The sequence below is a fragment of the Psammomys obesus genome, unplaced genomic scaffold, assembly GCF_907164565.1.
Source record: "Psammomys obesus unplaced genomic scaffold, mPsaObe1.curated_primary_1811, whole genome shotgun sequence".
NCBI classification, from domain to species: domain Eukaryota; kingdom Metazoa; phylum Chordata; class Mammalia; order Rodentia; family Muridae; genus Psammomys; species Psammomys obesus.
The window spans coordinates 1,831,052-1,843,190 of NW_026592732.1; the positions used below are offsets into that span (position 1 = coordinate 1,831,052).

At 52.6% G+C, this 12,139-nt stretch overlaps 1 protein-coding gene across 1 annotated transcript in view; it reads right to left on the minus strand.

Moving 5' to 3' along the window:
- Sympk (symplekin scaffold protein) overlaps positions 1 to 12,139 on the minus strand; it is a 29,635-nt gene that overhangs the window by 2,832 nt on the left and 14,664 nt on the right. Inside the window, exons 10-22 of the mRNA XM_055615495.1 lie at positions 11,562 to 11,716; positions 11,066 to 11,216; positions 9,202 to 9,406; positions 8,402 to 8,552; positions 7,056 to 7,291; positions 6,481 to 6,562; positions 6,230 to 6,343; positions 5,302 to 5,449; positions 4,533 to 4,693; positions 3,503 to 3,611; positions 3,117 to 3,217; positions 2,632 to 2,722; positions 1,752 to 1,853 (exon numbers count right to left, since the gene is read on the minus strand). Coding sequence (XP_055471470.1) covers positions 1,752 to 1,853; positions 2,632 to 2,722; positions 3,117 to 3,217; positions 3,503 to 3,611; positions 4,533 to 4,693; positions 5,302 to 5,449; positions 6,230 to 6,343; positions 6,481 to 6,562; positions 7,056 to 7,291; positions 8,402 to 8,552; positions 9,202 to 9,406; positions 11,066 to 11,216; positions 11,562 to 11,716 — 1,806 coding nt within the window. The remainder of the gene's footprint in view (positions 1 to 1,751; positions 1,854 to 2,631; positions 2,723 to 3,116; positions 3,218 to 3,502; positions 3,612 to 4,532; positions 4,694 to 5,301; positions 5,450 to 6,229; positions 6,344 to 6,480; positions 6,563 to 7,055; positions 7,292 to 8,401; positions 8,553 to 9,201; positions 9,407 to 11,065; positions 11,217 to 11,561; positions 11,717 to 12,139) is intronic.

Sequence of the window (12,139 nt, forward strand, 5' to 3'; positions counted from 1 at the left end):
TGGCCATGTGAGTGTGTCAACCAGGAAGTCTTTATTGAGCCAGAAAAAAAGACCCCAGTCCCAATCCCTGAGAGGCCAATGGAGGGGAGGGTGGTCCTGAAAGGAGGCTAAAGAGAGGGAGGCACTGCAGCAGATGCACAGGCTGAAGGGCAGAGAGGCCTGCCAGTACTTGAGGAGGAGGTGCCTGCTGCTCTGTGGAGACACGCTCCACTGCTGCCCAAATGGACCCTGACACAAGTCTACCCAGCCTCCTCTTGTGCTTCTCACTCAGCCTCTAGCCCTTCCCAGTCAGCAGCCCAAGGGGTCTTCCGAAAGACCTGTTCTCCACCCCAGAGGCTGTAGGAGGCCAAGGCCAATTTCCTCTCTCACTTGGAAACCTCTGCTCAGCCCTAAATCTGACCAGGCTCAGCACACTACCAGCTCATCCCTACTGGTTCTGTTCAATAAAGGTGACCCCATTTCAGGAAGCCCTTCCTTAGTCCCAGCTAGGCTGGATCAGGCAGTCTGTCCTAGCTGTGTCACCAGTACTGTGTTGGGACTGCTGATTGGTTGGGCAGGAGTGCTGGGATTCCACAGACCCCAGGAAAGGCAGGGTTTTCACTTGAGCAGATGGCTGAGAGGTGGAGAGCTGTGGGCTGCTGGGGTTCTGCAAGCCTAGAGGTTGTGCACTGACAAGTGTTCCCAAAGAAACTTCCACAGTCTACTAGCTTTTGGCTGGGCCCTTTTTTCCCTCTTTGTGACTGGATTTCTAGTCTGGATCCAAGATGGCTGGGTGTTTCCAAACCCCTTCAAATTATGCACAAAGAACCCTTAAAAATGGAGTGTTGTGGGGCCAAGACTGTTCTCATTGCATTTAAAGGATCAAGGCATGGCTGGTGGTAGAACACTTAGCTAGTCCATGTGAGGCTCTAGATTCTTTCCTATCATTGTACAAATTAAAAGAAAGAATTTGTTTCTGTGTGAGTCTACAGCCAACAACCCTGGAGCACTACCTTTGAGACCTGTCCCCAGTCCCTTCCCTTGCGGCCTTCCTTGGCCTGTCTTCACGACCCCTCTCCTGCCAGGAGCTGCTGAGGAAGGCTAGGAAGGCAGTCCCTGAAACAGCCACTTCAGGCCAGACAGGAAAGGTAGGGACAGAGAGGAAGCTACTTTGAAGTGAACAGAGAGGATGGGTGACAGGCAGGATCCCCTCTTGGGACAGAGTTGATCCTGGCCCACAAGTTTCTGGGGGAGGGAAGAAAGGAAGGAAAATGGTGTCTTCCCAGGGGAGGCTCATGGGCAGAGCCCTTTTTGGTTTGGGTTCAGCTTGTTTCTAGTTGTGTTACATGACTAGCTTCTGTGTGACCCCAGCAAATTATTTAGCTCATGTGAACTCCGTGTCCTATCTACACCATACTTACTAGGAGTGTGTGGGCTCATGGCATGAGGGGAGAGCCTGGCAGAGGACACTTGGCAGACTGTCACCAAGCCCCTGCTATGGAGGTCCTCCGATGACTCAACTCATGCCAGCAGCAGCCCTGTGCCTCTGACTTGCTCTGTGGGCTCTGCTTCCTTGAGCTCCTCAGGGTAGGGTGGGAGGGATGGCCCCTAATTCCCAAGGACCACCTGATGCCTGGCATAGGTTTGTATGTGCTTTACATGGAGGCCAGGGTGGGGCAGTCGATAAGTCTTCGTTCCAGTGGAGCCATGCAGGTGACTGAGGCCCTGCCCATCTGTGGGAGCTGGGCCATGTGGGAACAGGGGTGCCTCACCTTTGATGATGGACTTCATGTCACACTTCACTGAGTCAATGTTGTGCAACGCAATCAGCAGCTCTCCCGGATTCAGGGGGGACAAGGCTGAGTTCCCTTCACCTGCAGTGAGTGGTAACAGGGGAAGGGAAATAGTACAGAGCAACCTCAGCAAAGAGCTGGGTCTCAGGCCAGGCTTGAGGAACAGTGAATAAAAATGAGGCACCCTCTGCTTCTTGGGGGCCAGGAGACAGAAGGAGAGACTGGATGAAGTGGCCTTCACCATTCTTTTTACCACTGTCCCCTGCCCACCTTGTTAGAGATGCCTTGCTGTGGCCCCACTGATCCTAATGCCCCCACTGGACTGTGCACCCTGAAGGCAGGGCTGGGCTTAGCCATCTTAGTACTAACTCTACATTGCACATGATCATGGGCAGCTACTTGTTGGGGTGGGGTAGGGCAGGGCAGAGCAGGGCAAGGTCTCACTTAACGGTACTTTATTTAACAGTAAAGTGGCTTGAATCTTTGCTGCGTTGGGGCAAAGAGTTGGGGGGAAAAGGCAATTAGCAGAGGTGGTCTGCTGTAGGAGAGAAGACCAGATGTGCCATGGAACCACACACACCCCCTACTGTGTCCCTAACTGTGGCCACAGGGACCAGGGATGAGGAACTTGTCCAGATCACTGGCTACTTTCCCTCCTGAAACTTTTTTTTCCTTGTTTCTAACCCCAGTGGACAAAATGCCACTGGCTCACAGCCTGAGATATCACATAAGATCCCGGGGGGCTAGGAGGGAGAGGGAACTGACGGGAACCAACAGAGACCCTAGTCTCCAAGGACAGTGGAGCCTACCTGGGCCCTTCCCACGTGATCCCTGTGCAGCTAGGAGGAAGAGCACCTACCGTGCTGGGTGCCCAGCAGGCGGTTGAAGACCTCCTTCACCACGATGGGGTTGAGTTTGATGAGCTTGGGCAGGGCCTGGATCACCTCTTTCTAAGGGGGAGGAGAGTGATGATGGGCTAGGAGGCCCCGTGATCCACCTACTCACCCCAGTGAGGCCTCTAAGCCTCATGACATGTTTCCCTCTCCCCAAAGCTGCTGCCTACCACTTGTGAACAGTGTCATCCTCATTCCCATCTGCATGGGGATGAAGCATCCTTGCTCCCCTGCTCTTGCTGGGTGTTTCCCATAGGCCAGGGACAATGGTTGCACACACAGAAACACACACAGTAGGATGCCACTGTGATACTTGAGCAGTGGCTTGAGGAGGCTGAGATGGGCAATTACTGACTACAGGGGCAAGATGGATTCCCTGCATTTCTCACAAGCCTCTGTCCTATATACTGTGGAAGTGGGCTGGCCACCTGCCCCTCTCCTCCTGCCCTACCTTTTCCAACCCATTGAGCACAGGGATGAGGAAGCGCACGTCAGGCAGCCTCTTGTGGTACAGGTCTCGGACCCGCTTCACCAGTTCTGGGGATGGCGGTACTTCAGGAAGACAGAGAAAAGCAGAGTTGGGGTGACAGGGAGGAGCCAGAGGAGGTGAGCATGGGTTAGGGGACAGAGGTAAGCATATGGGAACATAAGGTAAGCATATAAGCAATTCCAGAGCAGGATCCCCAGCCTCTCCTTTCCTAAATGTTGCTCACATGGCTCTTCTCTACAGAGAGGCCCAAGGACGGGAGAAACCCACAGGATTTGGGGACATAGTAGCTCCACCCACTGAAGGGGAAGAATGGGTGAGATGGTAGGTGGAAGGTGGGGCCCAGGCACCTTTGTCAGTGAGGCTGTGCAGGCAGCGGGTAACCAGGGTCTCCGCCCCCTTGGGGCAGTTTTCGACCAGCAGCAGCAGCTCTGGTGAGTTCATGCCCATTCCTCGGATCTAGATACAGAGGTCAGCAACAGCAGGTTATGGTGAGCATTCAAGGAAGCTGCAGAAGGTGGGGTGCTTAAATCTCTGGGATCCTCCAGGTCTCTCCTGGTGTCAGCTCAGAGCCTTGATCTGTATCATGTCCTCCTCCCTGGCAGGACAGTGCCCCAACTGTCGCAAACCTTCCATGCCCAACTTGTGTTGCAATGCCTAACAAGGTTTTCCTCATCCTTGCCCACCCTCCTGCAACCACTGTTCATTCTAGTCTAGCTGAGAGTGCAGGCTAGACTCGGGCAAGGAGCTTGCTGGCTGCCCTTCGCATCCTCATGTGTAATGTGATGGACACTGAAGCACTTAACCTGCCTATCCCCCTCTGTTTCTACTGGAGTTTTCCATAATAAAAAAATGTCATGAGGGCAGGGCTGTGTACACCTGTAACCTCAGCACTCAGGAGAATGAGGCAAGAGGATCTCTAGACCCGTTCAAATAACAATACAAAGCCAGGGGCAGAGCTGTTATGTAAAACAAGGGGTTCTGAACCGAGGAGCAAACGGCACCCATCTGATCTGCTTCTCATGGGGTGGCCCTGTGGCTCAGGACCTCCAGTAATGGCACAGGGAAAGGCCAATAAAAAAGGTAATAGGAACTCAAGCAAATGTGGTCACTGCTTGGGGGTCTGACCTGCACCCCTCATCTCAGGGCAAAGTGAAAGAGCAAAGGCAGAACTTCATTATGAAGCGAGGCGTGCCCACTCCAGGCCCTGTACCTCTGAGACACCCTGTGCCTTCTCATGAGCTGAAGAATGATGTGAAGACCACCCACAAGCCAAAGCCATGAATCCAGATGACAGCCCTTGGTGCCTGCTGAAGTAGACACCCAAGTAGCAGCTGGAGTTGGGGACTCGGCCCTGCCCAGGTGGGCCGGGAGCCTCACCGGCTGCTCAATGACCCTCAGCACTGTCCGCTTGATGTCGGCAATGGCCTCGGTGTACACAGCTGCCAACTCGTGAATCAGCTTGTGGTTCTGAGGCAGGAGAGCCAGATACAGATATAAACATTGCTTCACTGTCTCCTCTGTCCAGGGCGCAGCCACCTCTGACAGGACAGGATAGAACAGGATGGGACCACGAGTCAACAGAGGCCGGTATTTCCTTCCCAAAGCTCTGTCCCCAGTGTCCATGCTCCTCTGAAGTCAGCAGGAAGAGGGAGCAGGTGGAGAAAGAGCAGGACTCCCTCCCACCACCTCCCACCACCAAGCCCAAGGCAGTTAATGGTCATTTGTACAGTGTGAAGCTAACCCTACATTCTCTGAGTCCTAGCACAGAAGACTATAGCATCAGCATAAATGCCCTCATAATGGCTATCAGTCAGGTACAAGGGGCAGCCCAACTGGCAGTGCTGCTACCCTCCATGCTGGTCCCTACACAGACTCTCGCTGTGCCAACATCTCCCTGGCAGGGTAGCACCTCTGCTCACATGTGCTCACAGGTGCCTCACACCTTTCCTGTGAGGCCTTTTCCACATTCCTGATCTGGGACTATGCTAAGGGACTTGGCCTGAGATGGCCCTGGACCCACAGTTGCTCTCCTGGTCCTCCAGTTTTCCCAGCCCTGCAGCCTCTTGTCTGTCTGTCTTGGCCCTCTTGCAGCCATTCTAGTAGGCTGGGTGGGGCTCAATACAAGTCAGATGAACCTGCATCAAACCTGTGTCCTTATCAGCTCCGAACAGCACTGAAGGGGGGTTGGGGTGGACCAGGAGCTGCAGGTAGTTGAGGGCGAATTTTTCCACATACTCTCGAAGCTGCTCCTTCTCATACATACGCTTAATGAAGAGTAGGGCCTGGGAGCGCACCTGAGGGCAGAATGGGCAAGATGAAGGGAGCTGAGGGAGGGAGTGAGGACAGAGCTGTGAATCAAGTCCAGCCTGAGGCTCAGGACAGTAGTGACCTCTATCTCAGGCTGCAGCTGTTGCACTTCTCAGTCCCATCTTGTTCCCCTGCCTTGCTTGCTCCTCATTCCTCAATGGTAACTCCCCCTGCCAAATAGCCTTGGCTTTGGAACTTGGCAGGACAGGCAAACCCATTGACTGGAACACATGTCACTGTCCAAGCTTCCCTTGGACAGCATCTGCTGTGAGCCACAGGAGCGAGGTCTGGTCTTTAGCATGAGTTTGTAACAAATGACAGCACAGGCTGAACATGTACCCGAAGGGAGGGTAGTGGTGACAGGCTACAGTGCGGATGGGTCCAGGGGCCTTTGAGCCATACATAGCATGTGTCTCATCTAGAGCACAGCTACTCTGTGTTATGGTCATCTCACCTACCTCCTCTTCCAGGAAGCATCTTGAACCCCATTCCCTGTCTACACAGGTGGATACCTAGGCACTGTGTGTCGTGATATCACCCTATCTGCAGCCACATGGGCTCCTCTCCTGGCTGCAGCCCAGGTAACAGTTCACCAACAATGAGAACAGTGAGAAGAGAATGGGCACACCCTCCTTTGAGAGGGCACACTCAGGGTCAGGAAAAGCACCCCTGACTCCATGGTGATGTTACACTATGGTAAATGAAAAACATGAGTTTTGAGGAAAAGAAGAACAAGGATGACTGGCTGGCTATGGGCATAAGCTCACCCTGTCCTTCTCATGGGAGCTGAGGTCAAGGAGCACGTGCAGGTACTGGAACTGGCGAGAAGGGCGCTTGAAGATTAGGTCTCCAAGTGTCGACATCCCCAGGTAGGCGCGGCTCTGCAGACGGGGGCAATGCTAAGTCTGCTATTCATCTTCCTCTTGCCTCCCTTCCTCTCTCAAACCATGCCCCCAGGACTGGGCCCTCATGACACACCTGCCTCTAAGTCTACACCACAGATCTGCAAGCTGCTCACCTCATCCTCACAGTACCTCCGTATCACCTCCAAGGCACTCTCGGTGATCAGTGGGGCCTCCAAAACCACCTTGGTGAAGATCCTACCCAAGAAAGACCAGGTTGCAGAAGTGCAGTAAGATAGCCACATTCGGTGGCCCAAATGGCACCCAACTTCCCCGGCCCTGGGGCCAGCTTCAGAGGGGGGCAGGCTTGTACAGACAGGGCACAAGTGTTCCCTCTCTGATGCTCTCTTCCTTTTGCTAGAATGAGGAAATGCAACCCAGGGCTTCCTTTGTGCAAGGGCAGTGCTCTGGCACGGAGCCACCGTACCACCATCGTTATCACTGGGACCTGTTAGTACAGATGGGAAACAGACGCCCAGAGGGTGAGAGGCAATTTAGACCAAGAAGCAAGAGTTTGGAGTGAACCTGATGACTACCACCCAAGCCCTCCCACACAGCATCGTCTGCATAAGCTTCTGTAGGGAACAGGAAAAAGGGAGAGAAAAATGGGGAGGGCAAGCCTGGGTAGCACCAAGGGGTAAAGGGAAGTGAGACACAGGAGGGGAGGTGGGGCTTATGGCCAAGCCCTCACCCATCCTTCTGGTCCGGTTTCTCCTGCAGTCCGGAGAGCAGGCGGATGAGGCAGTCCTCATATTTGTCCAGGGTGCCGGAGGCCCCTGCTGCCAGGTAGGCATTGTACTCCTGGTAGAGCCAGGCAAAAGCCAAGTCTAGCCGGGCCCGGACATCTTCCAGGATGAAGGACAGCACCTCTGCCTTGAGTCCAGAGTCAAACTGTGTTACCAGGCTGGCCAGGATCTTGATGCGGACCTGGGGGCAGGTGAGCAAGCAAGTCAGTAGGCAAGCATGTAGGTCGGCGCCTGCCAGTCTACATGAGGAGCACCTTCATCATGCCTTGCACTCCCACTGCCAGGTTCAGGAATGCCTGGTGCAAACACCATATACAGAAGCTAACATCTACAACCTTAGCACCCAGATTGCTCAAGTTCAAGACCAGCCTGGCGAGTGAGACTTCATCTCAGAAAACCAGATCAATCAATCATCAATTAGTCAACCAACCAACCAATCAATCAACCAACCAAGGAAGGCATCATGAAGGAGCATAAACACAGCAGCCTCACATTGTATGGCAGTGAACAAGGAAGAAACAAACTTTCAACTGTTCCAAGCCACCCCAGGCTCCCAGAAGTGACTCATGTTCAGTCCTAGGGAAAGATCCTGGGGATTCTCTTCTTGTCTCCTCTAGGCAAGAACAGGATGTGGGTGAAAACCAAAAAGAATACATGGTATCTGTACCACCCACAACACTCTTTAAAATGTAAGAAAAAGACTGGAGTGGTGGCACACGCCTTTAGTCCTAACACTTGAGAGGCAGATGCAGGCAGACCTCTGAGTTCAGGGCCAGCATGATCTACAGAGCAAGTTCCAAAGACAGCCAAGGCTACAAAGAGAAGTCCTGTCTCAAAAACTCGAACAACAACAAAACAAACAAACACATTAGAGAAATAAAGGCTGGAGAGATCAGTGGTTAAGAGCAACAGCTGTCAACTCTGGAGGGCTTGGGTTTGGTTTCCAGCATCCACATGGTGGCTCACAATTCCGTGTAACTCCAGTTCCTGAGGATATGTATCCTCTTCTGGCCTCTGTGGGTTTCTGCACACACACAGTGCACATAAACCCATGTGTGCAAACACATATACACATAAATTAAACAAACAAATTTAAAAAAAAAAAGCAAAATATTTGAAGCCAGGTATGTCTGAAATCAGAGCTGCCCACACCCCACACCCTGTGAAGCCCTGCTGTCTAGAAAGCTGCTGCTCTGATTCTGCAGGGGGCAAAGTCAAGCCTGGAGCAGTGGCTCAAGCAGAGGAGGAGAGGCTAGAGCCACGGGACTTTTCACTACGCTGAGGGGCGCACCTGGGCCGCCCCACTGCAGGCTACGGCCTTCTCAGCTCTCAGGATCCGCTTCACAGCTCCCAGCTTCATGGCTTCCACCTGGGCATCTGTCAGGGGCTTCAGCACATCGCTCAGACGGAAGATCTTCTTGCGCCCACCAGCGCCTGCCAGCCTATATGAGGGCAGGGTCAAGGGCAGTAACTTGGCATGCTTTCTGCAGCCCAGTGTGTCTGGTGGCCCCAGCTGGGCCACATAGGCACCTCTGAACTTCCTGAGGCTCATCAGGCCAGGAAGCCAGAGTCAGGAAGAAATCGTAATTGTTTTTGCCAAGGAGCGTATCTCCCTGTGAGAACAGGCCAGGACCAGAAGGGGTCAGATAGAGAAGAGTAAGCACAAAGACCCTGAAGGGGGCTGAGCGTGGGTGGGGTGAAAATGGAATGGGGAGCGGAGCATGAGGCTACAAGGAAGCAGTAACATTCAAGTGATGCTCCGGTAGGGTTGAGCTTGATTTATGATAAAAGTGATGAGAAAAATGAAGATGGTGGTGACATCCAGGAGCTCCTGTTGCAAATCAGGAATTGTACCAACTGTCTCACTGTCACCAGGACTTCTGGCCCCGAGAGTATCTAACTTAGTCACTCCACCACTGTTCTCCCAAGGTAAGACAGAAAAAGAAGGTGTGGCTGCAGAATCCTACAAAAGCTTGGTGGTCCCTGTGCTGACTCTGAAGTAGAGGAACCTGGCCCAGCCCTCGGCCTGCCCTATACTCCTACAGCACACTCATGGGACAGGCGCCACACTCCAACTGGAAGAGCACTTACCGTGGCTGTGTGACAGGGATGATGGGTTCTGGCCTTCTCTTGGCCTGGGGTACCTCCTCTTCCAGAGGGGACATGCTGCTCAGAGAGCCCACCACAGAGATGGCCTGGCCCTGCACTGACAGGCGCCGCTTGATCAGGACACTCTCGGGCTTCACCACCTTCTCCTCCTTGGGCTCCTCCTTGCACTGTTTGGTCTGCTCCACACCTGAACAGAGGCACCCACATCAGCTTCATTACCTGCACCCCAGGCTCTGCTGTGCACACTGCACCCGGCAGGTGGCTCACCCAGCAAAGGAACAATTGAGCCAAACAGCTTCATTCCGGGTCACAGCCTCTTGAGATACATCACAGGCAGGTTCTCTTAATTTACGTCTGTATGGTGTGCATGAGTATGCATGTGTGTGTGTTGATGTGTTAGACTGTATACACACGTGGGAGAGAGGGGTGTGTATCTTCCTTTGTCTTCACTTTATTTTTTTTATTAAAACAGAGTCTCACTGTGCAGCTCTGACTGGGCTAGACTCACTGTGTAGCCCAGACAGGACTCAAACTCAGGGCTTCAGGCTGAGGTTAGAAGAATGTGTGTTACTACCCTGCCTCAGGCTTTTTTCCCCCTTTTCTTTTCTACATTTTATGTGTTGTACATGTCATGGGGCAGGCACCGTCACCAGCTGAGCCATTAAACCAGACCCACTTAGTTTTTGAGACAAGTCACCCATGGAGCCCATGGTGTTTGACCAGGAAAATCCCCAGGGCCCAACTAGTACTGTGGTTAGGTGTAGCCCAGTGTGGCTTTTCTGTGGACGTTAGGGATGGGAATGGAAGTCCTTGTGCTTCCATCTCATTTATGTGTATGGGATGTACATGCATATGCCACAGTGGATGTGTGCCGTTTTCTCCTTCCACTTTGTGGATTCCAGGGGTCAAATTCAAGTCTTTGGGGTTTACAGCAAACACTTTTTACACACTGAGCTGTCTCACCAGCCCATTTGGGCTTTGTGGGTCAGGGTCTCATGAAACCTAGGCTGTCCTCAAGCCTACTATGCATCTAAGGGTGACCTTGAACCTCTGATCCTCCTGAGATGACAGATGTGTACCACTAGGACATGTTCATGACAAACATTCTTTAATAGCAGAGGTCATGTGACTTGACAACTCCATCCCTTGGAACATACTCAGGGAAAACCTGAGTGCACCAAAGACTCGTACGCCACTGTTCACAGCAGCTATGCTCACAACAAGGTCTGAAACAAGGGCTGGCTTGATGGCTTAGAGGGTAAAGGGAACTCAGTTTAACTTCAGAACCCATTTAAGGTGGAAAGAAAGGATTCCTGAAACTCACATTGGAGTTGTGCTTGTGTTATTGTTTATACTTCAAAGAACACAAAGGTGCTGAGAGTGACTCATACCTGTAACCCCAGCACTCAGAAGGCTAGGTAGAAAAACTGTTAGAAGCTAGAGGCCAACATGGGTTACACAGCAAGACCCTGTCTTATAGAAAGCAAAAGGGCTGGAGAGATGGTTCAGTGGTGAAGAGTACTTGCTGCTCTCACTGAGGACCCACAACCTGCATCTGCAAGAAATCTGACACCCTCTTTTGGCCTGTGAGGGCATACACATAGAACAAAGTGATAAAATAGACAGACCCAAAGCTCACAGGCTCAGTAACCTGACACAAGCTAGTCTGGACTCAAGGTGGAGTCTGTTGGATTTCAAAGCCCAGGTCCTGAAGACACTGAATATCCTGCATAATGATGGGCCCATGACAAGTGACATGTTAGATAGAACATAACCTTCATCCCACAACTTTTCCAGTAAGAAGAGCCTAGTGCCATGGCCTGGCACGGGTTAGCTCAAGACTCACCAGGACCCAGTCCTGCAGCTGTCATCTGTGTGGCCATGAGCCGAGCCAGGTGCTTGATCTGGGCTTCAGTGCCTGCTGACTCCACAGGAGTGTAGATGGCTTGAAAGGAGGCAGGCATGGTCTCAGGGAGGTACACCATACTGATGAGGACCTGCAGGATGCCCAGGGAAGAAAGCTCTTAGGCAGCTCAGCCTAGGGCAGCATGGGAGATGCAGCAGGAACTTTGGTCTGGGGCTGGGGCTGTTCTTCTTGTCTTAGCTTGTGGGGGAGCCAATGACTGCCAGCCCATTCACTTGGGAGAGTCCTCCACCCGAAGAACAGAGTGAGTAGATAGGGAGTGGGATCCTGAAGATAAATGGCCATTGGAAGAAAAGAGGCCCATCCAAGGGTTGGAGGGAACCCCAGGCTGACACTATGGCAGTGGCCATCGTGGAGTACAGGCAGGGAAAGGACTAGGATCAGTACTCTGTCTGTGGGACAACCTCACCCTCCTCACCAGATTGGCCACATTGTCAGGTGTCAGCAGAGGCTGCAAGAACTCAGCAGTGATGTCTGTGTCTGACTGGCCTGAGATCTGGGCTGAGGCCTTCGAAGTCCCTGATGGGCCAGGCTCCAAGTCTTTGTCCTCATCGTCCTCTCCCAAGTTGGGCTCTGAGAAGGGGAGGGGAACAAGAGGGTGGTTCCCTAGATAGCAGCATGATCTTTGCTCAGGAGCCAGGTAGCTTACATCTAGCAAATCACCACAAAAAGCAGATGCAAACTATAAGGACCTAGGCTGCAGTGTGCCATGGTCATAAAAGTGCCACAGGATCCTAAGCACCAACATGTCTTCCTGGGTCTCAGTTTTCACCCAGGACATGGCAAAAAGCCAAAAACCTCTAGCTGATCACATTCGCTCCAAGATGACAATATCATTAATGTATTTCATACTGAGGATGGAATGCAGGACCCTGTACTCGCCAGACAGGTGCCCCCAGGGGGAGTCAGTATTGCTGTTACTGGGGAAGGCAGAGGCAGGCAGATCTCTATAAGTTCAAGGCCAGTCTGGTCTACAGAGTGAGTTCCAGGACAGCC